Here is a 27,165-nt window from a genome sequence, read left to right as displayed (position 1 = left end):
TGCGAGATGGCGGCGTTCGACGCACCACCATCACAAGGAAGCTGCGGCTGCCACGGCTCAGCCAACCCTGACGCGGACAAGGAAGTACTGAACTTGCTAGTTTTGATTTTTCAAATCAGTCTTATTGTTATTTTTTGTAAAGTGTTCTGGAGTACGAAGTATAATACATGTACTATTGTGGTTTGCAGATATTTTGTCGCTCGGATTTAGGGCTTAGATCGATCTCTGAGATAAAATAATTCGAAGACATAAAAATGCGAAATGGTAGTAAATCGACCTCCAGGTCGCACCACCTCTTCCTACTTAACATAACGGGCGCATCGTTGGTACTCAGGACACCGAGGTAACGCCGCCGGCCACTGACGGCTCTGTTGGACGTGTTTAACGGCTCGTTAGCTTCGTCTGTGAGTGCACGAGCGGCTCCTGCATCACCAGGCTTTCCGCTTCTCTGTGGCCCGAGCAGCTCCCCGCCATGTAAGATCACATGTTGATACTACACTACCATTTTACTTTTGGAAAAGCGTTTCGTATGAGCTGCTGTAGCTCCTCTAAATAAAATGTAGGGTGGGCTTTCACGTACTTTCGAACACGGGTAACCACGGCACTCGGCCAACGCGACGAGCGGTTAGTTCGATCTCCTTCATCAACCACACCATCGGTCAAAAACAACTTGTACCAACGTTGCAGTGTTCGCACGTTAGGCCCAAATATATCGCTAACATCCTGTATACAGATTCCATATACATGCATAAGAAAAACAGTCCGTCAACGGTAGTCGAGAGAGTACATTCTGCACTTGTGCACGATGAAGGTTTCTAAAACTGCCGACCACTCGTCAAGTGTCCAGATGTAAGTGTCCAGTTGCATATTTTATATATAAAGCGCGGCATTATAATCCGTACATAGCCATCGCGATTTAAAATAAATCGGCCCGAATTGCGTTTTTGGATCGGCAATTCGACCACAGATAGCGTAAATCGATATCGATATCGAGGCTGGCGATTATAACTTGGAGGATTTAATGGCCATCTGTTTTTATATCGGGCGCCAGATATTATAACTCGGGCAAATCACTAGGTGAAAACGACAAACGCATTGCAAAGCATAATACCAGTACCTTTTAAAATCTAACGACATACGAATCTTTTCGAGCAATATCTCGATTCAGCAATCTGACGTTTGATTGGGAACACATATTTTCAGAATGTAATAAGATAGGTTCCCGTATGGTATTATAACGCTTTTTAGTAATAACTATTGCATATACTATCTACTAAGTACAGTATTTTAATACTGTAGATAGTATGTCCCATATTTATTAAACTAGTTTCCTTCGAAGCAAAATGAAAGTTGCACATTTGCTGTAGTTTGCCCTATAGATACACTTACGAGTGACGCATGATACCGGCCAAACTGTCTCAAAAGTGGCGACTTGGAATGCTGCGACTCGCAGGCTGCGACAGTCTGCTCGCGCCAGGTTTTCGGCGTTATTATTCATATTGTTGAATGTTGTACTTTTCACAAATTTTGGCAAGGTCGATGTCTTAAACTGAGAATAAGATATACTAGTACGAGACTAGGGTGCAAGGTGGGATTTGCTCTGACCTGTGCTAATGTTAATAAAGCTCAGATTATAAATAGAGGAAAGTTAGCAGTCCTTTTAGAGGACGAGAAAGTCCGAATGCCGCGAATCACTCAGCCATTCGGGGTTTTCTCGCTTACAATGGCATACGACTGTGAAATCAAACCGAGCCACTCGTCCCTTGTCACAGCATCTACTCAGTGCTTCACCTTTCTTTATCGCCAAGCAGCAACGAACCGTACTAGACATCGTGCCTTCTTCTGCTAAAAAGTGGAACTCTTGCATCTTGCTATCTAAAGTAGTTCTGAGGGCTAAAGTTATTCGACCCGACGTTCGTTTTGCAGTTTCACTATGGTGACTACACTCAAAGTCCGATTAAGAAATCCTGATAGGGCGGCAAAATTAGTGAAAGCGGCAATACAAAGATATTAAATATGTACCGTAAACCACGGGTTCATTGCAACGCACGGCCTCAACGCAACAAGTAAAAACTGTGCACTATGTATTAGAAGTCGTTAGAGTAACTAAGTGACTACAATACAAACCAAAAAAAAAAAACTGTGCACTACATTGTAAAAACGTGCACTACAATGTAGTGCACGTCAACCTCAGCATTATACCTACGACTCGAGGCAGGAGTCAACCGTTGTTACATTATTGCACAGTATTTTTTTTTTCAAAGACTGGCTCAGCTGACTCCTCGAAAACACTTGGGAATCCCAATGGGATGGGGCCTACAGCTTCGTACTACATGTACAGTTATAGTACTAAGGTAGTACAAATGTACATGAATTCCTGAAACTCTGCTGTTTGCTTTGCAGCGAGAGCGAAAGTGACACTGTGAGTGTAGCGAAAAGTATTACTGAAGAAGCTGTATTACAATGTATATTATACAGTACAGTACGGTAAATACATGCAACATATAGAGTATACTGTATGACCTGTAACAATACTACCTCCGTTCGGAAATAGATAACCACTTGTTTTTTTTTTGCGCAGCGCTCCGCCTCGTTCATTTTCCTGATTATAAAATTGTGGGAGTGCTGGAGATCTAGAGTTGACACCAAGCGAGGCACAGTCCAGAGAGGCGCAGGCGTTTAAATTGTGTGTGTGAGGGGGGGGGCTGGAGATCTAGAGTTGACACTAAGCAAGACACAGTCCAGAGAGGCGCAGGCGTTCTTGTTCCGCCGCACTACATACACAAAAATGGATCTAAGATCTCACTACATATTTGAGGGGCACTTGATTTGGCTTCGGGTGCTAAGAGGGTCACACTTGCTGCGATGGATAGCAGGGAGGCGCTCGCATTGGCGAGAGATGTTGCATCGCATGGCAATGATGTTGCAAGACTGTCCGTTCGCATCAGTTTGTCCTTATGCAAATGACCGAGCCGGTAATCATTTCCACCATTAGACTTCATGATATGCTCCATGGGCGCTGGCAGCGGGAAGCGCGAGTCCTCCGTCCAAGCGTCGCTCTCAGCCTTCGCCTCACGCTCATCGTCAGCAACCGAGCCCTCCATCGTCGTCGGATCCCGCGTCGCTTCCAGCACACGACGCGCGCCAAGTCGAGCGTGAGGCACGTAGCGCATGTACATGCGAGACACGGGGGGAATCGGTCCGGGCACGAAAGGCGGACGCTCCTCGTCCATCCAGGAGAACTCCAGCGGCAGCCTCAGGTTCAGCTCCATCGTCTCTGTCGAATCCGTCGAATCAGGCGTTCCAGGCCTCGGCGCAGCAGCGTCGGCGAGGTGGGGGACGAGAGTCGTCCGGGCGGTTGGCAGTGGCAGCGGGGCAGCGGTCCATCTTGCACTCTTTCTTGACTTGACCACAGCTGCTACTCGATCTCCCATCGAGTTAATTCCACGCTTCCAAATGCGCTCGACAACTTGGCGGCCCACGTGGAAGTACATTGCAACCCGGACGATCGCCCCACGTGTCAGCACGCCTCCTACGTTGCGAAGCAGTAGGGTTTCCCAGACGGCCTGGCGTTCACTACCCGTATCCGTAATCTCCCCCAGCCGCCAACTTTCGAATTGAATCCAGAAGCCAGTGTGCGGGGGCCAGTGTGTGGTAGCCAGTGAGCGGGGGAAAGCGCGGGAGATTCAGAATTCAAAGCCGATCGGTTTAGAAGGGGAATTATGTTGAGTAGGCTGAAATATGATTGGAAACGGTTATCTATTTCCGAACGGAGGTAGTAGGTACAATTGCCGTGCTCATCGCCACCAGTCAATCGTAGATGTCGCAGTCAAATCACTGCGGTGGTTGGCATGATTTTCACCTCCTGAAGATGGGACTGCGTCGCGATAACGGTACACTAGTTTGTCGGCAAACTACGTGGTGGGAAACCTGCGCGACTCGAGAACAAATTAAGACATTCTTAATAGTTGTTCGGGTGCTATGAAGGCTATAATAGCTGATTTCCTAACAACTGCAGGCTTTAAATAGACGGAAGGACATCGTTCATCTAGGCTGCACATCTTGCAAATGTACATGTACACTGTTTGTGCTCTTCCGCACCACATTACATAATACAATTGTGGTACCAAATCGGTGTTATCGGTTTATGTTCGCACCTGGTCGCATCGCGACCTAAGGTTCAGGTACCGTACCGCCACTTTGAAATCCTCCCTCTCGAGCACAACTTGCTGGCGAATCCTGCCGCATTTGCACGCGGCAACCATGCGACTGCTCTGTATCGCGTTGGTGGTCGCAACTGGCCTGTTCGCCAGCAGCGATGGCGCTCGAATAGACCAGAACATTCAGGTTTCGACGCCTACAATGCCCGGTGTTGCGTCGAGACGTCCTACTCTAACTTGTTCTGTGTCCCTGGCGTTCGCGACCGGGGACTCGTGACCAAAAGAGAAAATTGCAAAGTGAATGAATTAGCCTGCTTAGAAAAAATGCAACCGAGACTGTGAATGTTCCCTACGAGGCTCGAGGCGCTTTCACAGCGCCCTCACGTGCCTCCATGACCCAGGTGTGATATCCTACGGCCTCGGTGAGATCTCAGCTCCATCGACATGGGTGGATCATCCTTGTTTACATGAATCCAGCCCCCTGATGCTCATCATCTGGGGGTATCATCTGGCAGCCGCCAGAACACTTCCCCTCCGTAGAGTTAGCGGTGTCTGCGGCTGCGTGTCGGGCGGGTGGGGTGGGCCGACTGCTCGGTGGAGTGTCGAGACCCGGATTGACGAGACCGCTGTAGACGAGCCCTTGGTTGACGAGACACGGCTTGCAGCATCTCTGCAAACTGCGGCTCCTCCTTGTGCGCCTCGCAGTATCGAGCTAGCAGCACCGGAACATCCGTGTGTAGTGATGCATAGGATTCCCACGTATTCTCGAGCTCGTCCAGGCCAAGCCATTTCACCTCCACCTGCCACTGATTAGCAGTGGTGTTAAGGCGAATCCCACGGAATTATTCGACACAGTGGCTGCCTTGTGTGTGCAGAGCGTGTTGCAGTAGGTCTTCAGTGACTTCCCGCGCTGACTCAGCGTAGAAGCGCAGTCGAGACACGTGGTGTGTAGACGTCACATGGGGCCCCACCAAGTCTTCGACTTCAAAGATCCAGTCACTAACGGCCTTCGTGACGCGTTTTGGACCCTGCCACTTGATCGACAGCTTGTTTGGGGCCACTACAACCGACGCAACGAGCACAAAATCACCAACGACAAAATTCGGGGGCTTGGCTCGGGCGGCACGACGAGCTCGCGCTTGCATCCGGCGCTGGTCACCGATTTCCGCCACATCTCTGTGCATTGCCTCCAGCGCCTTGGCAGTTGACGATAAGTGTTCCTAAATCTTTACGTGCAGCGTTCCTTCATCCATCTCGGAAACGGATCCCGACGAAAAAATCGTCCATAGCGGGGTGGTGGCTGGGAGACCCATGAACGCTGTAACAAGAGCACGCCCGCCTAACTTGTCTGATGGTTGCTGGTTCAGGGCTGCCTGCACCATCCCAACAATGCTTTCCCATTTCGCTGGGGAGAGGCGCCGCTCACTTAGCACCACTCTCATGCATTTCAGCAGCAACCGATTCACCACTTCCACCGTGCCGTTTGCCCACGGGCAGTAGGCTGTCGTAAAGTGGTGATTTGCGCCGACGGCCTTGGCGAGTTCATCGATGACTTGGTTCTTGAATGGGTACCCTGATCGGAAACCCACTGCATCACAACACCATAGCGGTTGAACCACGCTTGCAAAGCCGCAGCACATGAGCTGGCGTCCGGGTTTGCCGTCGTCCACAGCTCCACGAAGCCACTAAAGTCGTCCTTCAGCACCAGAATATACTTGCTACCTGAATCTTCATCTTCCGGTAGCGTGAGATAGTCAAAATGCAGCACTTCGTTTGGTGCGGTGGCATGTACCGCGGGGCCGTATGGGCGTGGCTCCTTTGAATCACGCGTCGCGACGCAATGAATACACGACTTGACAAACCGGGACACATCTTCACGGAGCTTAGGCCACCAGCACCAAGCAGAAATAGCTGACGCGGTGGTGCGTTCGCCTCGGTGCCCGCTTCCTCCGGCGTGCGCCACCACACATATCCTCGGAATGAGATCGCCGTTATCTGGGATCCAAACTCGGTCACCTCCAAACACAAAACATGCCTTACTTTCGTCCCACGTGACATGCTCAGGCCTTGACTCCTGCAGCTGCTGCGCGGCGCAAATTTCGGCAAACGTTGGTCACTCAAAAGAATTCTCCGTGAGTGGCGATACCGCCGGCACAACCACGATCTGATGCACTCGAGCGACCGATTGACCCATGGGCGTCGGTGGACTACCCCACCTACTGAGCAGATCAGCCCAACTATTGTCTTCTCCACGAACGTGTTCGATGACATACCGATAGGTGGTCATCGTCATTGACCAGCGTTGCAGCTTGTCGGCTTGGTACCTCTGCATGCTGGAATCAGTTGCGAACGGGTTGAACATGTACACCAGGTTCCGGTGGTCCGTGAAGAGATGGAAACCTCCTGGACGTAGTAGCAGGTACTCGAGCCTTTTCGCAGATTCGACTATCGCGTAGGCTTCCTTCTCAATCGTAGGCCATTTGAGCTGTGCCCCCGTAAATCGCCCGCTTAGAAATGCAAGAGGAAGGTGGTCTTGCTCACTCAACGGCTTACCCAGGTCCTGCTCAGATACTTGGGTACAGATGGCTCCCCACGAATCTTGCGACGCATCACAAAACAGACACACGGCTTGTGTGGGATCCGGGTGCGCAAGCGGCACCATCTTCATCAAAGCCCCGCGAACTACGCCCAAAGCATCTACATGCTCGCGATTCCAGCCAACTTCAGAGAGAGAGACCTTGGAGAGTTGCTTTGATTTTCGACTTCCAGCTTTCTTGGCGGCAGCGTCCACGACGGCCAGTAGTGGTGCAGCGAGGGTCGCATATTGCGGGATATGCTGTCTCATCCAGTTGATAGCACACATTAGCTGCTGCAGTTGGCCGGCATTTGTGGGGCCCGGCATCTCGACCAGGCCCTGCACCCGCGTAGGGCTGTGACGGATACCCTCCTTGCTCACCAACTTTCCACACCATTTAGCCTCCTGAAGAAAAAAATGGCACTTTCCCGGATGTAATTTCAGTCCAAAGCTGCGGCACGCCGCGAGCACGCGCTCCAACACCTCCAGCAGGTTAACAGGATCAGTCACGTAGCCCAGGATGTCATCTAGCCAGGCAAGCACCCCTTTATAGAGGACGGGTCGGAATACCTCCTCAACCACGTGCTGGCAGTAGGCAACCGAGTCTGTCCCGCCCATCTACACCCTAGTAGGTGTAATAATGTCGCGATGCATCATGATAGCGAACATCTCCTGAGAGGCGGGGTCCAGTGGTAACTGCCAATAGCCCCGAAACCAGTCAAGCGTAAAGTAGCAGGTCGATCCTTCCAGCAATCCGAGGGCGGCCTCCAGGATAGGCATCGGCCACAGGATTGGCTCCGTCCTGGCATTCACGGCTCTCATGTCCACAGTAATTCGATAGGTCCCAGGATCGCTCTTGGAAATAATATGCGGCGGGGATGCCCAGCGACTCGAGGGGTTAATGAACGCCAGACCGTTATCTAGCAGCTCCTGTACATGCTGATCAAGGTATGCCATGTGAGCTGGTGGATACCGTCGTGTGTTGCTCCTCACAGGAGTGGCGCCTTCACGAAGCCGAATGCGTAGCGACTCTACGCGTACTGGAGGATTTCGACCAAACTCCACGCGAAACACATCCTGGTAGTCCTGCAGTATGGTTCGCAGCCGCTCGACTTCCTCAGGAGCTAATCCAGCGTCCGCAGCCTCGACGACCCGGTCCGCTAAAATCGCTGCCACCTGCGCTTGGGCGTTGTCAACCGCAACCCCTAAGTCTGGCGTCGCCGCTCTCAGCTCGGCGTCATTGATCTCGGCGGCTCTTGGCGGTGCGTGTTGAAGGGAAGGTTCTCGAATGAGATGGATGGCACTCCCGTCGCTTCCACTGAGATCCTGCATATCCCACTCGCGGCTGGTGTCACACGCTTGCACCAAGATAGCATCCACTGAATAGCCGAGCCGCTCCATCACCGGGCGTGACAGCACCAAAGTATGCTTCTCTTTCTCATGCTCAAACACCCAAGCAGGCGTGTTGCGGAGTAGCAATGGGCCCGCCGTCGTCTGGACCTGGATAGCGCCGAACCTGACACGCTTCGTGACTTCAAAATGACTACCATCGAAGGTAGCCAACGTACAGGGAGTGCAGGTCTCCTCCCGCACAGCGACACTTCGATCCTTCAGTTCGTGTATCAGCCCCCGGCTAGCCACATTGACATCCGCTCCTGAATCCAGTAGCACGTTGTCCAAGTCGAGGACATTTTCAAGGCGCGCCAGGCAGCTACTTCCGGCTTGCAGAGGGACCTCTTGAAGCTGTAGGGCCTTGACGAAGTGGACTGGTTCAGCGGGCGCGGCGGCCGGTGGCGCGCGCTTCTCCCGCCATTCTCGCAAGAGCTGTTCCGCCTCCCCTGCACCAGTGCGGGGACAATCTTTCACCCGGTGTTCTTCACTGCCACACTTCAGGCAGGTCCGCTTGCGACGCGCTGTCGGGGGTGTTTTCGTGGGGGCAGCTTTGGTGGGAGGTGGAATCGGTTTCTTAGCGGGCGGTTGCCCGTAGATGGAGCCTTGGGACTTGCTCGGGGCTCCCAGCGCACATACTCCTTGCAGCTGGTGCGCAACCACTTGATAAATGCCACGACGTTCTTGGTGAGCGGCTTATTCGACTCCCGCGCTAGCTCGTTCTTCACCGTGCGCCGGAATTGATCTGGAGCCAGGGCATCGGTAAGGTAGCTAACGATTTTCTTCGGCTCCATCTCCACCATCCACTCCATGTTCTCCTTCTCGAGAAGTTGGTACATCTCGTGCGCGAGCTTTGAAATACGCGAGTCCGCGTCCGCCAACTGGACGTCCATGCTCAGCTTGGTGATCATAAGCGCCTTCACCTTGTCAAAATCGAGCTCACCCGCAATGCGCCCTTCCCAAAAGTAGTCGATCCAGTCCTCCTCCGTAATATCATCGAGGGGCTTGCAGATATCAAACAGCGCGATGAGGCGGCGACGTTCATCTTCGACACACGCGCCCACAGGCATACGGAAAGGCCGAAAGAATGCTGTTTCCAAGGCGGAGAGCTGCCGACAGTACGCTTCGTACTTCTTCATGAACATCTGCTTGTCTTGTACCGTAGATCCTCGAAACACCGGTGGGGTTGGCAGGGTTGGCATGGTCTGCACACGTTTGCTCGGTGGCGCCTCCTCCTTCCTCTCAGCGGACCCGTCGTTGGCTTCGCCGCTCACGTCCACCATGTCGACGTCCTCGTCGCCGGAATAATCACGGCGCGGCAGCGCAAAGGGACCACCAGCATGGGACAGGGAGCGTGCTCTGGGACGACGGGGAGCGGCACCTTGGGTTGACGGGACCGCCGTGGTCGGCGCGAGGCTTGCAGGCTGGCCCTCGTCAGCCTCCACGGGGAGTTGTGGGGCGAGGGGCTCGACCGGCGGGTCCTCGCCGTCAGAAAGTGTGAACCCGGCCATCACGGAGCGGGGGGTTCAGGGCGACTTGCACAGTCAGGAAAGCGCTTGCACAGCGACGAGTCGACTTGCACAGCCGGAGAGAGAAGCTTGCATAGCCGGAGAGAGAAAACTTGCACAGCAGTCCACTTGCACAGTGAGGTTCTTTGCAATTAGTACACAGTACTAAAGCTAGCTTTGTTCTGTGTCCCTGGCGTTCGCGACCGGGGACTCGTGACCAAAAGAGAAAATTGCAAAGTGAATGAATTAGCCTGCTTAGAAAAAATGCAACCGAGACTGTGAATGTTCCCTACGAGGCTCGAGGCGCTTTCACAGCGCCCTCACGTGCCTCCATGACCCAGGTGTGATATCCTACGGCCTCGGTGAGATCTCAGCTCCATCGACATGGGTGGATCATCCTTGTTTACATGAATCCAGCCCCCTGATGCTCATCATCTGGGGGCATCATCTGGCAGCCGCCAGAACATAACTACAGACCCGAGCGCGGTTGCTGGCAAGCCGTTCCTGCGTGTAGCAGAGACGCTGAACAGCGGAGGCATCGAGTCTACTGGCTCTTCATCTAAGGCTTCGGCATATCCAGCACCAAGTGGCGACGACCAAGAAGAGAGGACGACCAAACTCCCCAGCTCTATCGCCAAACTGTTTAAGGGCAAGAAGGCTACGACGGCCGTGATGGACCTGTTCACGAGCAACAAGAACAAGATGAACCCGGCGAAGCTACGCGTCAAAATGCTGGGAAACCTACCGCCGGAACTCGCGGCTGAGCTTATATTCTTGAAGCCACCGAAGAGACTGTTGCCGACCAACGTGCCTGCTAAGTTGCCGTCGAAATTGCCATCTGAGATCAAAGCTCAGGTGTTCAAGATCCCGGGTGTGGCGGATGTCACCATTCGATTGCAGATGGAGGTGTGGTTCTACTACAGGCTCCCGCCGACGTTCGTGTTTAGGAAACTGGGGCTTGTAGGCAAAGGATCGGACGAAATACTGCACGCACAGCCGAACTACAAGTATTTCAAGTCGTACTTTGACGCGTGGTACGAATCACAAAAGCATTTAATATTCTAACGAAGGAAGTTGGGACCATATTAATCTGCCGAATCGTGTAGATCGACGTGTTATTTCCCGCTGAGAGGGCAAAATACTGGACACTCTAGTAAATTGACTGTTTGTTTGTTAATGGGGGTTGTCGATTGTGCAGCAGCAAGCAGAATTTTTTTTTGCGACTCTTCGCGAAATCCATTTTACGCCAATCACGAGACGATTAATCGCCAGCCCGTCCCTCCGTCACCACGAACGCCAGCTGCTTCAGGATCTTCGCCCCCGACATCGTTGTTGGCCACATCAGCGCGTATAGTGCGAGTGGAGCGCGTCATCGAGTTTCTTGCGGGTGTTCAAATGGCGCACGATCTTCGGCGGCGCCCAAAAATCATCGATTTTTGGGCAGGTAGCAAAAAGCACTCTCAGCCAATCAGATGGCCGCAAAAACTTCTGGTCCTGCTGCAAAATTTTTTTTGCTTGCTGCTGCACAATTGACAACCCCTAATTAATGGTACGGAAATTAACAAAAATTCTATAATACTTCGATGTTTGCGCTACTACGAATCTCTGCCCCTGAGTGCTCGTTCGGACAATGCCCCGTCGACTTTGCCTATTAGTTCGAAAGTAGGCAGTCTAGACAGTGTCATTGTTGCGGGCAGGCGAAAATGGCTCAGCTTTTGACCTATCGCGACAATAAGTTATTGCAATTAATATATTGTAGCTAATTCAAGGTAGCTAGACAAGACTGCGCATCCACCACCTTCCAAATCGTCGCAGCACCGCTGTACTACAATTTCACCTTCACACATTAGCAGGATTCCTTGCCAAAAACAGTATTATTTCACATATCTCCCGGTTTGCGTAAAAAAAATGATTCCGTACCAATACATGTATTTCGTACTTTTGCAATACAATATTTATTCGTGGGCATACCAAAGCTAACGTTATCATGCGGTGCAGGTGGTGGTGTTGACCCTGTGCTTGTCAACAATTCAACAGCAATAGTAAGTAGAGTCGCCATCAGAAATCGCACTTGCAGTAATTTCAGGCAGGGGTCCGTGCGGACCTCATACATCAGCTGGTCATTCTTAAAAGAAACTCTATCGCACCGAAATCCCCTCGAAGACAAGCATGCGACTCGACATCTTCCTGGTCCTGGTCGTGGGTACGTTCGTCGCGAGCAGCATCAACACCGCAAGCGCCGGAGCCGATGCTCCGGGTTACTACATCGGACTCCAAGTCTAAACAAGCTCATCAATCGTCTGAGGGGGAGCAAGACGCTAGAGAGAGACATTCTGATTGCTGCAATCGTCCACAGACCTTCGAGCGCGCAAACGACGCAGTGGAATCACCTACCGCTACCGAAGTGGTCTTGATTTTGGCTGGCGTGTCTAGTCCTGCGTGCGTATGGCGCCTTCAAGGTGCAACAGAGAGCAGTTGGCAGGCGACCATCACTCTCCCTCGCTGCAGTGTCCGTCACTCTCTCGAGACGCAGCTCGCACGCACTCCTCCGCATACAAAGACCAAGTGACCGCAATAATGGAGACCAGCAGCAGGGCGACGGCCGGCGGCGGCGCCAGCGCCAGCGCCAGCGCCTCGCGGCGCCGCGTGTTCCGCGTGCTGAGCCGCATGCAGGCGACGGGCTCCACGGCCTCTGCGTCCATCGAGCAGGACGCGCAGTGGCGGCGCCAGGGCGCGCGCGCGCAGCTGCGCACGGCGGCGGACCTGCCGGCGTCCTTCGTGTCGGCGCTGGACGCCGCCGAGGCGCGCGCGTACGCGCGCACGGCCGCGTTCCACGGGCGGCGGCAGGCGCTGCTGGTGCTGGTGCGCGAGCTGCACGCGCTGCTGGACGCGGCGGCGCAGGACCGGCGGCGGCTGCGGCTGCTGCTGCAGGAGCTGGTGCAGCGCCTGCTGGACCCCAACGGCGTGCACGCCGAGGACGACGCGGGCGCGGCGGACGACGCCGTGGGCGGCGCCGTGGCGGCCGAGCGCGAGACGTTCCTGCGCCTGGGCGGCGACGAGTGTCTGCTGCGCGTGCTGCACGCGCTGCGCCAGGAGGAGCCGCAGGCGACGGCCATGGCGCCCGCCGCCAGCGCGCGCGGCGACGTGCGCGCGCTCTGGGAGCGGCCCGCGCCCGCGGTGGCGGCTGGCGGCGGCGCCAAGAGCGGCACGGACGCGTCGCTGCGCAGGCACGCGCTGAACGACGCCATGGCGCTCCTGCGCGAGCTGTGCTACTTCTCGGTGAACCTGGCGCTGCAGCTGTGCGACAAGGACGGGCTCATCGTGTTCCTGTTCCAGCTCATGGGGGACGCGCGCTTCTTCGACAACGCCTCCGGGCTCGTGGAGGAGATCCTGGCCGTGAGGGAGGAGAGCTTCGACCTCAGCCGCATCCGTACGCCGCTGCTACTGTTGTTGCTGCTGTTGCTGCTGCTGCTGCTGCTGACTTGTGTGCTGTTGTGTGTTGTGTGTTGCTGCTGGCAGCCAACTTCCACGCCATCATGCAGTCGCTGAGCTCGAGGCAGCTGGCCTTCTTCTGCCGAGTGCTGGCGCTCGTCGTGTTCGAGCCTGAGGACCGGCGGCTGCTGGAGACGGCCAGTACGTGGGCGCACGCAGAAAGAAAAGTGCTGTGGAGGTAGATACTGAGGTGTTGTTGTTGTGCGCGGTGCAGAGGTGATCAAGTCGCTGGAGCTGCTGAAGCTGCGCCGCAACCGCATGATGCGCGCGGACAACATCGTCGACCGCAACCACGCCCTGATCTTCAACTCGCCGCTGATCCTGCAGCGGCTGCTGCGCGTGCTGCAGGTGCAGAACTTTTACTTCGCGCTCAACCCGGTGTACGAGCCGTTCTCGTCGGAGCTGGCGACGTCCGCCGAGTTTGCGACGCTGCTCTACCAGACTAGTGACCGCAGCGACTGGGACACCATTGACCGTCTCGTGACACACCCGGCGCTCGGGTCGACAGGAGATCTCACTATTCTGCACAGGCATCACCAAGCTAGAGCTGCTGCAGCGGCGGCAGCCGCTTCGGGAGACACGAACTCGACTTCATCATCTCATCCGCACCAGCACCCATTCTCGGTGGAGACTGCCATCCTTCGGGACTTGATCTTCCGTAACCGATCACCGGACCAGCGTGCCCGGGAAGACGCTGAAGCGCAAGTCATTATGAAGTCGATCGTCTTGGCCCCATACCGCGTAGAGGTGCTTTTTGTTCTCTGCACCCTCCTGAATGGCAAGCGCAAGGTCGATTTCCAGGAGCGTCTGGCTGAGATGGGGCTCGTCAATACGCTCAACACGATGTTCGACAAGTTTCAGTGGACAACAACGGTGCCACCTAACCCAGCACATGAACCCCTGCACGGGCCTGGCTGTGACTGCAGTCTGGACGCTTCATTGAAGATTCAATTTCTCCGGCTGATTCACAATTTTTGCGACCGCGACTATAGCGACAACACCAGCAAATTGTTGTTGCTCAGCGAGCACGAGGTGCAGCTTATGAACGCCGGGGGATCTACACCGATCAACCTTGACCACCCAGAGAAGGGTCTCTTGTCCAAGATTATTCATGCGCTCATCGAGCAGCCTGTAGATTCGATATACCGTTTCTGGCTGGCATCGTGCGTAGAAGCATTTTTGCGTCGTGCTGCTCCTACTGAACAGCTTTTCGTGGCACGCACTCCACTGCTGCAGGCACTTATTACCGAGATTCTTAGCGGAGGCGCGTATCGTTCACAGGGCAGCTTCCAGTCAGCATTCGATCTCCTGGGAGAGATGACCAAGGGCAACTGGGAAACGCTACAGCTTTTCCACGGGTTGCTGAACAATACTCAGTTTGCGGCTTTCATGGGTTCGTATTGCTTGTGAATGCGTTGATGCTTCGGATGGACATACTTTCTAACCGGTGTTGTGTGTATTGTGCATCTTTGCAGAGGTTGTGATTTTGAATTTGGTTGACTCGAACGTGTTTATTCGGTCGATGCTACTCTCCTCGGAAAAGTTTGCCAAACAACCTCAGAGCGGGACATTTGGACTTGCGGACGACTACGAGATGGATCGCATGAGCGACTTCCTGACGGTGAACCTGGTTCGACTACTGCGGGATCTCATGACAATCGTCACGATGGACGACATCAACCACGAGAATATTTGCTGTCTGAACACAGCAATCGTAATCCTTGTGTTCCAGCATCGCCGGCAGCGGCTCCCAGCAATCTTGGAGGCGCTTCGTGACCACGAAGACGTGTCTGGCAAGCAAGGCTACGTGTGTGACAACTTCCGCGGCTTGCTGTGGTTCTGGATCCAATACTACACACCGCGTGGCCGAGATCGCCTTGGTCTCGAACACTCAAGCGAAGTGAAATTCGAAGAGTGGCGACATGTTGTTTCGCTGCTGTGCGCCGATGACGGATCCTCTACTGCCTTGCTTTCAGCCCCAGCACGTCTCCCACCGTCGCCGTATTCGCGACTGTATGCTACTTCTCGAGAAAGGTGCACCTGAACAATGTCACGATAGTCCACGCTGCGAATTAGCGCACAACCTTGTGAACTCCAGAAACGCATAATACAGAGTTGGTTGCTCGCTGAGAAGCAGCCTTCACGAATGTGAACGGAAAGTGATTTGGTCAACGGAGGATGACGGTGTTTGCTGTAGTTTTCGGATGCTATGGATAGGACGCCTTGGTCGGACTGCACCTATTTTGAATGACTTATTGTCGTTCTGGACTCCGGAAGTCAACCCCATGCAGGCACATATTGTGCCTGTCAATTTGACGTGAGTCTTTCATTGCAGGCTGGAAAACTAAAGGTACAGCGATGTCGCTGACGACTGCAGAGAGGAGTATATTGTCGAAGGTTCAAGTGCACCCCGATGGTGTTCATGTTCCCAGTTCAGTTGGACTATCGAGAGATTTATCGAAAGAGTCACTCTCCGTGAGCTTACTACGGGTTCGGCTACGTGTTTGTTCATGGTAGCACTCGTGTGTTCTCAGCTTTTAGGAGCTGTATGGAATTCCCAAACCTCAACGAGGCATCTGCTCTGCGGACGGAGTCCGACGCTCGGGCCTTCGCAGATTGTCGGCACAAACGTATCCAGACCGGGTAGCCGCGTGCGTCTGTAGCGGTAAGTCTTACTAACTCAAATTGGTGAGCTCTCTTCTTGCTGCACCCGGCGTTTCGGCCATCCTCGAGGATTCAACTGGTACAGCACCGCATAGCTATCGACTCCGACAGCGCCGAATTGGACCCGTCACCGACTCGCTCGACTCCGCTGCCAAAGTGGCACATGAGTCGCCCTGCAGGTTGGTCGCGAATACCAACGACAACATTTTCAACACGTGTCTGGCACTGGGTTCAGCTCAGACCTGGCATGCCATTTCAACGTGGGGGGGGGGGGGGCGCCTGCCATGTTTCGTCTATAGGATGCATACGCAGCTAGCGGTAGTACTTCCAAGATTGCAAGTTTTCGAGCGGGAAACGGCACTGTTCGCTACAATCACACTATGGAATGGCTGCAGCGTCCCGGAGGACAGTGGAAGAATGGATGGTATGAAGATCTGGAAGGCACGCGTTGATAGGCGGACCTGACTAGTTCCGCACCAGGGGCTCCTACTTGATGACACTTCGCTTCTTTGACATGCGGACAGGGAAGGAGAGGGACTGCTCAAACCCAAGCGACTGCGAGGACGCTGATAAAATCGGTCAAAGAGGCAGCAAGTTCATTTCATTCAGCAAGGCCCACAAGTTTAACTCGGGTGCATATTGCCAACGGGACGGAGTTTGGGCTATTCATCTACGAGTCCAACTAAGCAGCCACTGTTCGATTGGGAGACGCTGCTTTCAAAATTATCGCTTGCATTGGTCTTGATTCGATGGATCATGGGCTTGGTATCGCTTCACTCTGGGGCACATCGAGTCAAGAGTCAGAGGTTCAGTGGTGGGGTCGGGTGCGTCTCGGGGGCAGGAAGCTTCGTGTGGCTACCAATCGTGTCACTACCTCGTTTGAAGATGAGGTTGGCTGCCTTTTGGATAGTAGGCTGTCGATTCAAGGGCCAGCAACCTGGAATAGCAGATTCCAGGATTGTTATCTACCCCGCTATCGCACACTTCGTGCTCATCTACTTCAGCACGTTAAATATGCTCGCCAAAGCTCTACGACGGCGTATTTCGGACCTTTTGTTCACCCCCACAGTTGCTGCGCTTTGCTTGCTGCACTACCTTAGGATGGGAATCGCCCAATCAGGGTGGCTTAAAGGCATTGATGGTCGCGTTCCGACGGTGGTGTTTTCCGACGCAGTTGATAAGATGCGGTTGAGTGACTACGTTACGACGAACATTGGCGAATGAACGGCAGCGTGGCCCTCATCTTTTAGGCTGAAAGTGGGAATACTCGCCGCCAACTTGCTGCCACTGTTGTTGATTCGCTCGTTTCAGATTAGCAAGCGGTGTGTTGCCCTGGGTTTACACGGTGTGGAGAAGGCCCTCGCGTTGAAAGCAAGACAGTCGGCGGGCTCGGATGATCGCTGACATACATCATCGTTGAAGTCGATAGCAAGAAAGCCGGGTATCTTCACTGTGTTTGGTCGCGGCTGTGAGCACGTTAAGTAATCAAATCAGCTTCGACAACGGTCGGCAAACCCGGAGCGAATCTAACGAGAATGCTACCACAGTAGCCCCAATCACACCCTTCCTGCAGGTTGGTGCTCCCAACAACCATAGTGACGAGGAATCTCCTGGGATAGCGCTTGTGAACAGCTACGAGCTCATTCGGCTGGGGTACCTCGTCTTCGGCGACAAGTACCTCATCGCGTTTGCGAGATCTGCTGTCATCGATGACGCCGTTTATTTTTTTTGCCACTTGTGGAACTACCGCGTGCTCGCGTGGAAGCTACGGCCTGTGGTCACCGATGGTGACACCTAGATTGCTCGTGGCCATGCCCTTCAATGCGTTGAACCAGAGATATGGCGACTGGATGACCCAAGGTTGCAGGAATTTCGGTGGTGGCAAGTGCATCGTCCAATGTTAAAACACGTTGATCATTGTCAGTACTTCACGTCTATTTTGGATTCCTGTGTTCTGATCTCTCGGTTTCCCGCAGCGGAATAACAAACAAGTACATATTCGGGCCTTAACATGCATCGCTTCTCACGAATGGGTCGAAGTTCGTCCATTACACCAGCCACAGCAACTTCAGATCCTCCCCAACCCATCACAAGGAGGACGCCATTTTTGCAGTCTCTAGCTGTTGCTTGGAGCTCTTCTACGACGATACAAGTACGACCGGATTCTCCCTCAGACGACAGCCGCACCAAGTGATCACTTTTCAACAGAATTCAAGTTCACGGCTTCACCTCCGGATTGTCCCACTGGGTCACGTGTCTCTTCATCATCGCGATCGTTTGTTCTCAATTACTTGGGGCATTTTGGGACAGCGTAACAACAACCAAACACCTCTTGTATGGGCGGAGCCCACTACTCGGACCATCGCAGATTATCGGTACGAACGACGTGCCGTTCCCGGACCGCGTCATAGCGTGCGTGGGGAATGGAAATCAGTATGATCCCAAACTGGTAAGCTCACTGCTGGCCGCCCAAGGAGTATCGGCCATACTGGAGGAATCGACTGGAAGCGCAGTGTATGGCTATCGCCTACGACAGCGGCGCATTGGAAAAATTACCGATGTGCTCGACTCGGAGGTGCACAAAATCTACGAGTCATCCTGCTCTTTGATAGCGAAAACTATCGACAACATTTTTGCAGGATGCTTGGCATTGGGGTACACCAACTTGACCCAAGACAATTTGCGCGTCGTCGACGACTGGAACAGCACCAACCTGTATAGACTTCCAAACACTCTTCCGGTGCTCATCATACCGTACTGGGAAAATGCGCCTTATGCTAGACATGCCATCCCGACATGGGGCGGCGACGCCTGTATATTTCGTCTAGAAGACGCGCACACACTTGCAGACAGTGGATCAGCAATCGCAAGTTTCCGTGAAGTGAACCAATCTGTCCGCCATGAGCGGACTATCGAGTGGCTAAAGCGCCCAGGAGGAGACTGGAAGAATGGTTGGTACGAAGACCCCGAAGGCACGCGCTGGTACTCGGACGTTGCAAGTTCCTGGCCCGGGCCCCCGTACTATATGATGCATCGTTTATTCGACATGCGCTCAGGCTAGGAGATCGACTGCACAACCCAAGCAATTGTGAAGCTGCCCCGCATGTCGATGAATGGGGCGACAAATTCAGCTCCTCTGATAAAGGCCACAAGATTAACTCCGTCTACATCGGTATGGGCTATTCATCTACGAATCATTCGAGCTGCACACCGTGAGGAGTGTGTTTGACTGGGAGACGTTGGTCTCAAATCTGGCGGTGGGGCTGATGTTGTTTCGATGGGTCCTGGGGCTTGTGGCATTGCACTCGGGAGCGCTCCGAGGCAAAACTCAGTGGTTTAGTGGCGGTATAGGTTGTATATCTGGGGCCAGTAGTTTTGCCTTCCTCCCACTAGCGTCGTTGACCCGACTAAAGATGACGCTGGCAGCGTTTTGGACTGTTGGCTGTCGATTCGAAGGCCAGCAAGTCGGTCTCGCTGAAGCGTGGTTCGCTATCTACCCTGCCATTGCGAACTTCGTGCTGATTTACTTCAGTCTTCTTAATTTGCTGGCCAAAGCTCTGCGCCGGCGAATGTCTGATGGTCTCTTTACACCAACAGTAGTTGCGTTGTGCGTTTTGCACTACTTCCGACTAGATTTGGCTGCCTCTGGTTGGTTAAAGGGCATCGACAGCCGCATCCCTACTGTGGTTTTCTCTGATGAAGTGAAGAAGCTGCGGTTAAGTGACTATTTCACAACCGACATCGCCTGGCGCATGAACGGCCGTGTTCCGCTGATCTTCGGCGTTAAGCTAGCAATTCTTGCTGCCAATTTGCTCCCTCTAGTGTTCGCACACTCGTTCCCAGTTGGAAATCGCTGTGCCGAACTAGGTCTGCACGGTGTGGAGAAGGCGCTGGCGTTACGTGCTAAGCATGTAGGAGGTCTTGGACGTTCGTTGACGTACATTGTAGCTGTGGTTGATCGGAAGGAGCACCGCATCTCGTCAATTAGTTTCACCGGTCGACTTGTGAAAGCACGCAGCAACAGAAGCGGCAACCAAGAGGCCGAAGGTAATGAAGCCGACCAGGAGCACACATCAAATTCGATGATGACTACGGTGACACCCCTCTTAGGCCAAGCAATAGAATCTCCCAGCAACGCCGATGTCAAGGACAGTGAGCGCGACTCACAACGCGTTGCATCGCACGAAGTTGTGTTTGTTAACAGCTACGAGCTCATTCGGCTTGGGTACCTCGTCTTCGGTGACAAGTACCTTATCACGTTTGACGGATGGGATTTGCTGTCGGCGATGGCGCCGTTTAAATCGTTTTGTCACCTCTAGAACCACCGCGTACTCGTGTGGACCCTTCGTCCTGTTGCGGCTGAGGGTGATGCTGAATCGCTGGTGGTCGTGCACTCCAATGCGTTGAGCCACATATGTGGTGTCTTGATGATCAACGATTCGAAAAAAATCGCTGGCGGCAAGTTTCTGCGTGTAGCATTCAGTGTTAACGACTTATCAATATGCGGACGGGGAAAGAAGTTGACTGCTCGAACCCATATAATTGTGTGGTATCGGTCATATTCCAGCAGTGGGGCGACAAATTCAGCTCACTCGACAAGCACCACAAGATCAACTCCGTCTCTATAACTAACTGAACCATGTTTGGGATTTTCCTCTACGAAACCTTTATGCAGCACACAGTTAAGAGTGTTTTTGACTGGGAGACGCTGGTCTCGAACCTGGCCGGCGTGCTTGTGCTAATTCGGTGGGTCGTTGGGTTGGTATCATTGCACTCCGAAGCACTCCGGGGTAAAACCCAGTGGTTCAGTGGAGACGTAGGTTGTGTTTCTGGGGCAAGTAGTTTTACATTTCTACCACTACCATCACTTCCTCGGTTGAAGATGACACTAGCAGCGTTTTGGTCAGTGGAGTGTCGGTTTGAAGGGCAACTGGTTGACCTTGGAGAAGCGTGGTTTGTCATATACCCGGCCATCGCTGACTTCGTGCCCATTTACTTTAGTCTACTCAATCTGATCGCGCAGGTTCTCCGGCGTCGAATGTCATTTCGCACCTGCGGTTGTTGTGCTGTCTACGTATTACACTCTTTCAACTGGATAAAGGGTAGCAATGGGCGCATTGCGACTGTGGTTTTCTCTGACGAAGTCAAGACTGCGGCTAAGTGACTACTTTACCGCCGATATTGTCTGACGGATGAACGGCCGAGTGCTGTTCATCTTCGGGCCATCCTGGCTGTCAATTTGCTTGTTGCGCGCTCGTTCCCGAGACAAATATTCGTTGCAAAGCTTCTGGTTTATACGGTGTCGAGAGTGCACTCGCACTTCGTGCCAGTCAGTCAGCCGTCTTGGCTGTTCCTTGACGAACATTGTCGCCGTGGTTAACTCGAAGGAGCGCAGCATTTCGTCGATGAGCTTTACAGGCAAAATAATGATACGCAAAGGAAATGGCACGGTTCCAAAAGAAAATGGCGATGAGCCAGGAAGCCTGTTGCGCCAGTGGTCTGGCCAAACAAGCTCGGTTATTCGCTATGAAAATTATCTAAAATATACATGTTACCACACACCGTCCTTGGCAATTTGTATGTGTGCCTGTGTCTAGGTTCCGACCTCAAGTCTATTTACATGTTAGCACACACTACTCCTATAAAGTAGATAAGAACAATATTCTATTTACCTCGCGTGCTGGTCGACACCTTTCGTCATATCCCTGCACACACTTTGCTGAACTCCGGTTCGTCAAAAACCTCCAAACTGCCAAATGGCACTTTTAGCAACACCTACCAATAAATCACAACGATGGCTTTCAAGCTCCATTCGCTGGACCTTCGCTGTGGTTCGAGTCGGCCCCGCGCACACGTCAAAAGTCTCACCGACGGACACAATGAAGATGCTAACGAGATTTCAGATAGTCGTGGGTCTGTATCACTGGTTGACGTGCATCTTTATCATCGGCCTCGTGTGCTCCCAGCTCCTAGGAGCCATTTGGAATTCAATCACCACGCATGAGCATGTGATCTACGGCAGAAGCCCCTTGCTCGGGCCTTCGCAGATTGTTGGTAACAACGACGTGCCCTACGCGGATCGGGTCATAGCTTGTGTAGGCGGAGGGCGCTTCTACGAACCGAAATTGGTGAGCGCGCTGCTTGCCAACCCGGCGGAGTCCGCTATCCTCGAAGACTCGACCGGCACTGCGATGCACGGCTATCGACTAAAGCCGCGTCAATCTGGATCAGTCTCGGACGCTCTGGATTCAGTAGCTCAGTCCGTCTACGTCAAATCGTGCGGCCTCATCGCCAAGACCATTGAAAACATTTTTGCAGGGTGTATAGCGCTGGGGTACACCAACCTCACCCGCGATAACCTGCGCGTCCTAGATGACTGGGACAGCAAGAACCTGTACGTGCTCCCACACACGCTACCGATTCTCATTATGCCGTATTGGGACAACGCCATCTACGCGCGTCACGCGATTCCTACGTGGGGAGGCGACGCTTGCATCTTTAGGCTGGAAGATGCTTACAGTGACGATAGCGGGGGAATCGCCATGGCAAGTTTTCGAGGGGTTAACCAGAGCGTTCGTCATGAACGCACCTTGCAATGGTTGGATCGCCCAGGAGGCTACTGGAAGAACGGCTGGTACGAGGATCAAGAGGGGATGCGATGGTATTCTGACGTAGTGAGCTCTGCGAAAGGACCCCCGTACTACATGATGCACCGTGTGTTTGACATGCACACGGGTAAAGAATTAGATTGTTCCAATGAAATCGATTGCGAGGCGGCAGCAGCTTCGGAGTGGTGGGGAGACAAGTTCAGCTCCAGCTCGCGCTCTCACAAAGCAAACTCCGTCTACATTGCAAATGCGACGGAGTACGGGTTTTTCATCTACGAGGGGGATGAGATTCGCACGGTCCAGAGTGTGTTCGACTGGGAGACGCTACTTTCAAACGTGTACACTGGGTGGATTCTGCATCGCTGGACGCTGGCGCAAATCCTAGTGCTCGTTAGTGCTTTTCGCGGCAAAAGTCAGCGATCTGGATGCGGAATTAGCTGTGTTTCCCGGGCAAAAAGCTTTGGTATTCTCCCCATGGTTTCTCTGCCTCGACTTAAGATGACACTCACAGCCTTTTGGACGGTTGGATGCGAGTTCGAGGGACAACAAGGCGCCTTGTCGGATGCGTGGTTCGCAATTTATCCGGCGATTACTCACTTCGTCCTCATCTACTTTGGTATCTTGAATTTACTTGGTAAAGTCTTTCGTCGGCGTTTATCTGACGTTCTTTTCACACCAACGGCTGTGGCATTGTGCTTGCTGCACTACTTTCGCCAGGCTCTTGCTGAATCAGGGTGGCTCAGTGGGGTTGACGGCCGCGTGGCTACCATTGTTTTCTCGGATGAAGCGAAAAAAATCCAGCTTGTTGACTATTTCACGACAGACCTTGCTTGGCGAATGAATGGCGAGGTCGCGTTAATATTTACGGCGAAGTTATCCATTCTCGCCATCAATTTATTGCCACTCATGCTCGCTCGTCCGGTCCCCCTCAGCCGCCGTGGCACTGACCAGAATTTACGAGGCATTGAGAAGGCTCTAGCGATGCGCGTTAAAGAGGTAGGCGGTCTGGGGGATTCCCCACCGTACATTCTCACTGTGGTTGAGGTGTTAAGGCGACGAGTGTCGTCTAGAAGTTATCTATCATCCATAGCGCTTTCTGGGAACGATGGGTCCATCAAGCAATCCCAGCCGAGCGACGAGCTGAACGTGAATAAAAAAAAGCAATTGCTAGTCGCACCAAACACAATTTATCCTCTTCATGGCACTACCTACACAACAACGGGGCAGCACAGTGGGAAAAGGGAGGTTTTGCTCGTCAACAGCTACGAGGTCATCAGGCTTGGGTACCTCGTGTTCGGGGACTTGTACGTCACCACGTTCCAAGAATGGGGCCTGTTGTCCGCGATGGCTCCCTTTCGAGCATTCTTCCACTTGTGGAATCATCGGGTGCTGGTTTGGACGCTTCGACCGTTATCTACGGATGGCGACGCTGAAGTTGCTGGTGGTCGAGCTCTCGAATCTATAGAACCGGAGATGTGGCGCCTTGATGACCCACGATTACAAGAAGTGCGATGGTGGCAGGTGTCCACCTGCAATATCCAGTGCTAATAAACGAGGGATTCGAGACCATTTAGAATAAATTATGTCACACTACAACTACACTAGCACGGCTTGCACGGTACACTTCAATTTCGGCAGGAACAGCCTCTCGAGCTGCTTTGGAGAGCACCTTTCTGCTTAGATTGAGATCGAAATGGAGAACCCTGCATATCGTAGCTGTTGATACCATTGGGATTGTTGGGTAGGTCTTCTTAACAAACTCTCTCAACTCCTCAATGTAAAACGTTGGGTGGGCTTGCACGTACGCTTCGACAGCCGCTTGAACTTCCGGAGGCCAACGTGAGCTCGTCTGTCTTGGATTGTGCTCATTGACTACGCCCTTCTTGAGAAAAGAGCGTATCAGCGGCGAAGGGTCCGCTGCTTTGGCCCAGATAGCTCCGAAACGTACGCACTTGGGACACCATAGACGTGTATCAGTGCCACAGCTCGGCAACGAAAGTCGTAGCTGTAGGTCATAGTGAGGGTGGCGTTTGCGGTTCGGTGTGAAGGAAGAATGCGAGAGCTGTAGTGAGATAAGGACGATGTGGGCAACGTCGCTGAGGCTTGAACGCTATTCACTTATATTGCTGAAAAGCGGCAAAAGTAGGAGGTATCCTTTAAAATTGAGCTGTGGTGCTGAATTGACCCCTCATTATAGGCTCTCCTCCTCGCTAAATCGAAGTGCTTCGCCATCCTGGAGGTCCTATCTCGGGATAAAATAGCCTCTGGTTTGCCAAAATCATTGAAAACCAAAATAGCATTTACATCATAAAACGGGCTAGAAGAACATAATAATGTGGACGTATCGTTCTAGGTACGAACGCGAAGTTCAAGAGTCTCAGGGGGAGCCACGACCTTGGAAGTGGTGAGAGGAGGCCGATAGCAGTCGCACCCGTAGCGGCCTACCTTAATCTTCATTCAGCACCAACCGTCAGCACGCAATCATCCCAGAAAATCTAGACGCGCTGAATAGCAAGAAGCCGCTTCCTAAATGGGTGGCGCCACTTTTAGTTTTGCTCGGCCTCGTGTCTGGCGTTGGGGGAATCAAGGTAGCGAGCACGCAGAAGAAGAGTAAGGATTAAAGCACAAAGGCAACTCGGAAATGGCGGGAAAGGTACGATATGAATCGTGGTCCCACTTCCGTATACTTGAGCAGCTACGAGCTCATTCGCCTCGGATATCTCGTACTCGGAGACCAATATTTGGTCGGAATCGCTGTGTATTTGTATGGAAGCTCGATATTCGTTATACGGAAGGCAACATGGCAGGGTTTAGAGCTTTGCGCACTATGGAGGAGATGTGGCGGCTAGGCGATTCGAGGCTGCAGGCAATCCGCTGGTGGCATCCTCCTGTGCCGTTCAATGCTAGTACTGGAAGATAGCTGTACCTCTGGGCGGAGAAATAGTAACAAACCAGAAAGCAACTCGAACGAGATCTTGACAGCCTTCAGGCTTTCCTCACCGTCTTCCTCTCCATCGAATATTTTTAGCATAGCATGTCCAAAAATGCTCAAGATGTGGAGGAATCACGTGACTCGGCTTCGCTGCTGCACTTGTCAGCCAGATTAAGAGCAGACGCCTTTGCGTTGCCCCTCGGATGACATCACTCACGGATCTAAACCACGCACGAGCATGTATGCAAGGTTCGTAATGGCATAGCCTTCTTTGCCACCCTTCCAGTAACATCCACCCTCACCGCACATTTGTGCCAACTTGTGAAGAGCTCGACCGGTTCAGCCACTCCATGGGGTGGGCATTCAAGGGGTTAGACGGGGGAGACAACCGCGGTATGGCTTGCTTGAGCATTACTGGTAGAAGTATCCCTAATTGTATGGATGCATCCACGTGCTAACGAGTCCTCTCCGCAGACCTCGACAGTCCCCAAAATGATTCGGATCTCTCCCATACCGCTTTCGGCGCAACCGGGGATATCCCCAGCGACTTTGTTGCACCAACTACTGCAACGTCAAAGTCTAAGCTGCGACAAAAGACCACGAGTAACAAGCCGCGAATCTATCGCAAACGAGCCACGAGACCGACGGCATCTTCATCAGCCAAAACACACCCCGGCGATGGGAACCAGAGTTCATGCAGCTCGCTCAAATCGCCCTTGCGACGACCAAAGAAACCATCAGGCAAGTCCGAGAAGCCGAATGCAGAGCCCGTCGACTTTGTCTACGATATCAACGTGCGTCGAAAGCTACGAGAGCAACTTGACGCGGAACGCATGCGTGTCTTACACGAAGCCACTGCCCGAGAAGCCCGGCTGCGCGCAGAGAACAAGTGGGTCTTCGACAAACGCGATACGTCCCCACCAAGGAGGAAACAAGCCTGGCAGTCGAGCAGCAGCCCCCGCAAGAAACCCCCCACCGCCAGCCTGCACGCCGCCAAGAGCAGCACGCCGCACCCTTGCCCGCACAGCCAACATACGGCCAGCAGCTCCAGCTTCAGCGGCCAGCGCTGTTCTGCTCCCAGCCGACGCGCAGCGTCCAGCTCCGCCTCCTCATCTTCGTCCAGCACCTGCAGCTCGTACTCAACCCCCGCTTCACACCGACATCGCAGCGCTCCCCGCCCTGCTCCGAACGACCTGGACGACGTCGAGACGGCTATCCGCGACTTCGAGCGGCGGCTGGAGACCCACTGGAGCCTCAGTCTCGACTGACGTAGCGTAGTACTAGTAAATGTGCAGTAGCCACCCCCACTTAACCATAATGAAGGAAAAAAAACAATGAAAAAGAAGGAAAAAGGAGGAAAAAGGTGCCTAGCAGCTTAAGAAGGACAGTCTGTGGGTCTTAGGCGGTGCGCAGCGGCGGCGCCACGAGGATGACGACGTCCCCGCGCACGAAGAGCATCTCGATGGTACGCTTGGACTGCTTGATGAGCTCCTCGTACGTCTCCGGGTCCAGCTCCTGCACCGTGATGGTCTCCTCCACGTCGCTCAGCACCAGGTTCAGGTGCTGGTCGTAGGCCTGCAGCACGCCGCGCAGCTCGCGGTCGCCGCGGCACTTGACGTAGATGCGCTCGGCCACGCTCAGCTTGATCAGGTCCAGCGGCTCGTCGATCGACGCCATCGCAGTCGCAGCAAGAGGCGAGAGGCTCGGAGAGTGCGGAAGTGGAAAAAATGGGTAAACCGACCTGCGGTCCGGTATGTCGGATGCAAGGTTCTCAATGACAGACGCCAGGATGCTACGAGGTTTGCGGTAAACCGGTAGACCTCGATATTAGAGGTAG

General features: G+C 53.3%; 5 protein-coding genes across 5 annotated transcripts; 4 read left to right on the top strand and 1 right to left on the bottom strand.

Moving 5' to 3' along the window:
• Positions 1-10,271: 10,271 nt before the first annotated feature.
• IUM83_11678 (putative secreted RxLR effector peptide protein) lies at positions 10,272-10,697 on the top strand (the record flags this gene model as incomplete). The annotated part of the gene is made up of 1 exon (XM_067936251.1): positions 10,272-10,697. One exon carries the CDS (start codon positions 10,272-10,274, stop codon positions 10,695-10,697), a length of 426 nt encoding a protein of 141 aa, XP_067798580.1.
• A 1,512-nt stretch (positions 10,698-12,209) lies between these two features.
• On the top strand, positions 12,210-15,168 carry IUM83_11677 (Short transient receptor potential channel 4-associated protein; the record flags this gene model as incomplete). The annotated part of the gene is made up of 4 exons (XM_067936250.1): positions 12,210-13,062; positions 13,152-13,265; positions 13,339-14,517; positions 14,600-15,168. The coding sequence occupies 4 exons, from the start codon at positions 12,210-12,212 to the stop codon at positions 15,166-15,168; spliced, it is 2,715 nt and encodes a 904-aa protein (XP_067798509.1).
• A 4,033-nt stretch (positions 15,169-19,201) lies between these two features.
• On the top strand, positions 19,202-20,107 carry IUM83_11676 (putative transmembrane protein; the record flags this gene model as incomplete). Its single annotated transcript, XM_067936249.1, has 1 exon — positions 19,202-20,107. The coding sequence occupies one exon, from the start codon at positions 19,202-19,204 to the stop codon at positions 20,105-20,107; it is 906 nt and encodes a 301-aa protein (XP_067798500.1).
• Positions 20,108-21,667: 1,560 nt separating this feature from the next.
• IUM83_11675 (uncharacterized protein) lies at positions 21,668-26,596 on the top strand (the record flags this gene model as incomplete). Its single annotated transcript, XM_067936248.1, has 4 exons — positions 21,668-22,743; positions 25,495-25,577; positions 25,656-25,721; positions 25,803-26,596. 4 exons carry the CDS (start codon positions 21,668-21,670, stop codon positions 26,594-26,596), a joined length of 2,019 nt encoding a protein of 672 aa, XP_067798501.1.
• Positions 26,597-26,726: 130 nt separating this feature from the next.
• IUM83_11674 (U6 snRNA-associated Sm-like protein LSm3) lies at positions 26,727-27,005 on the bottom strand (the record flags this gene model as incomplete). The annotated part of the gene is made up of 1 exon (XM_067936247.1): positions 26,727-27,005. One exon carries the CDS (start codon positions 27,003-27,005, stop codon positions 26,727-26,729), a length of 279 nt encoding a protein of 92 aa, XP_067798584.1.
• Positions 27,006-27,165: the final 160 nt, after the last annotated feature.

Source organism: Phytophthora cinnamomi (genome assembly GCF_018691715.1).
Source record: "Phytophthora cinnamomi strain GKB4 chromosome Unknown Contig8, whole genome shotgun sequence".
Lineage (NCBI taxonomy): Eukaryota > Oomycota > Peronosporomycetes > Peronosporales > Peronosporaceae > Phytophthora > Phytophthora cinnamomi.
This window is presented reverse-complemented; position numbering and strand designations above follow the sequence as displayed.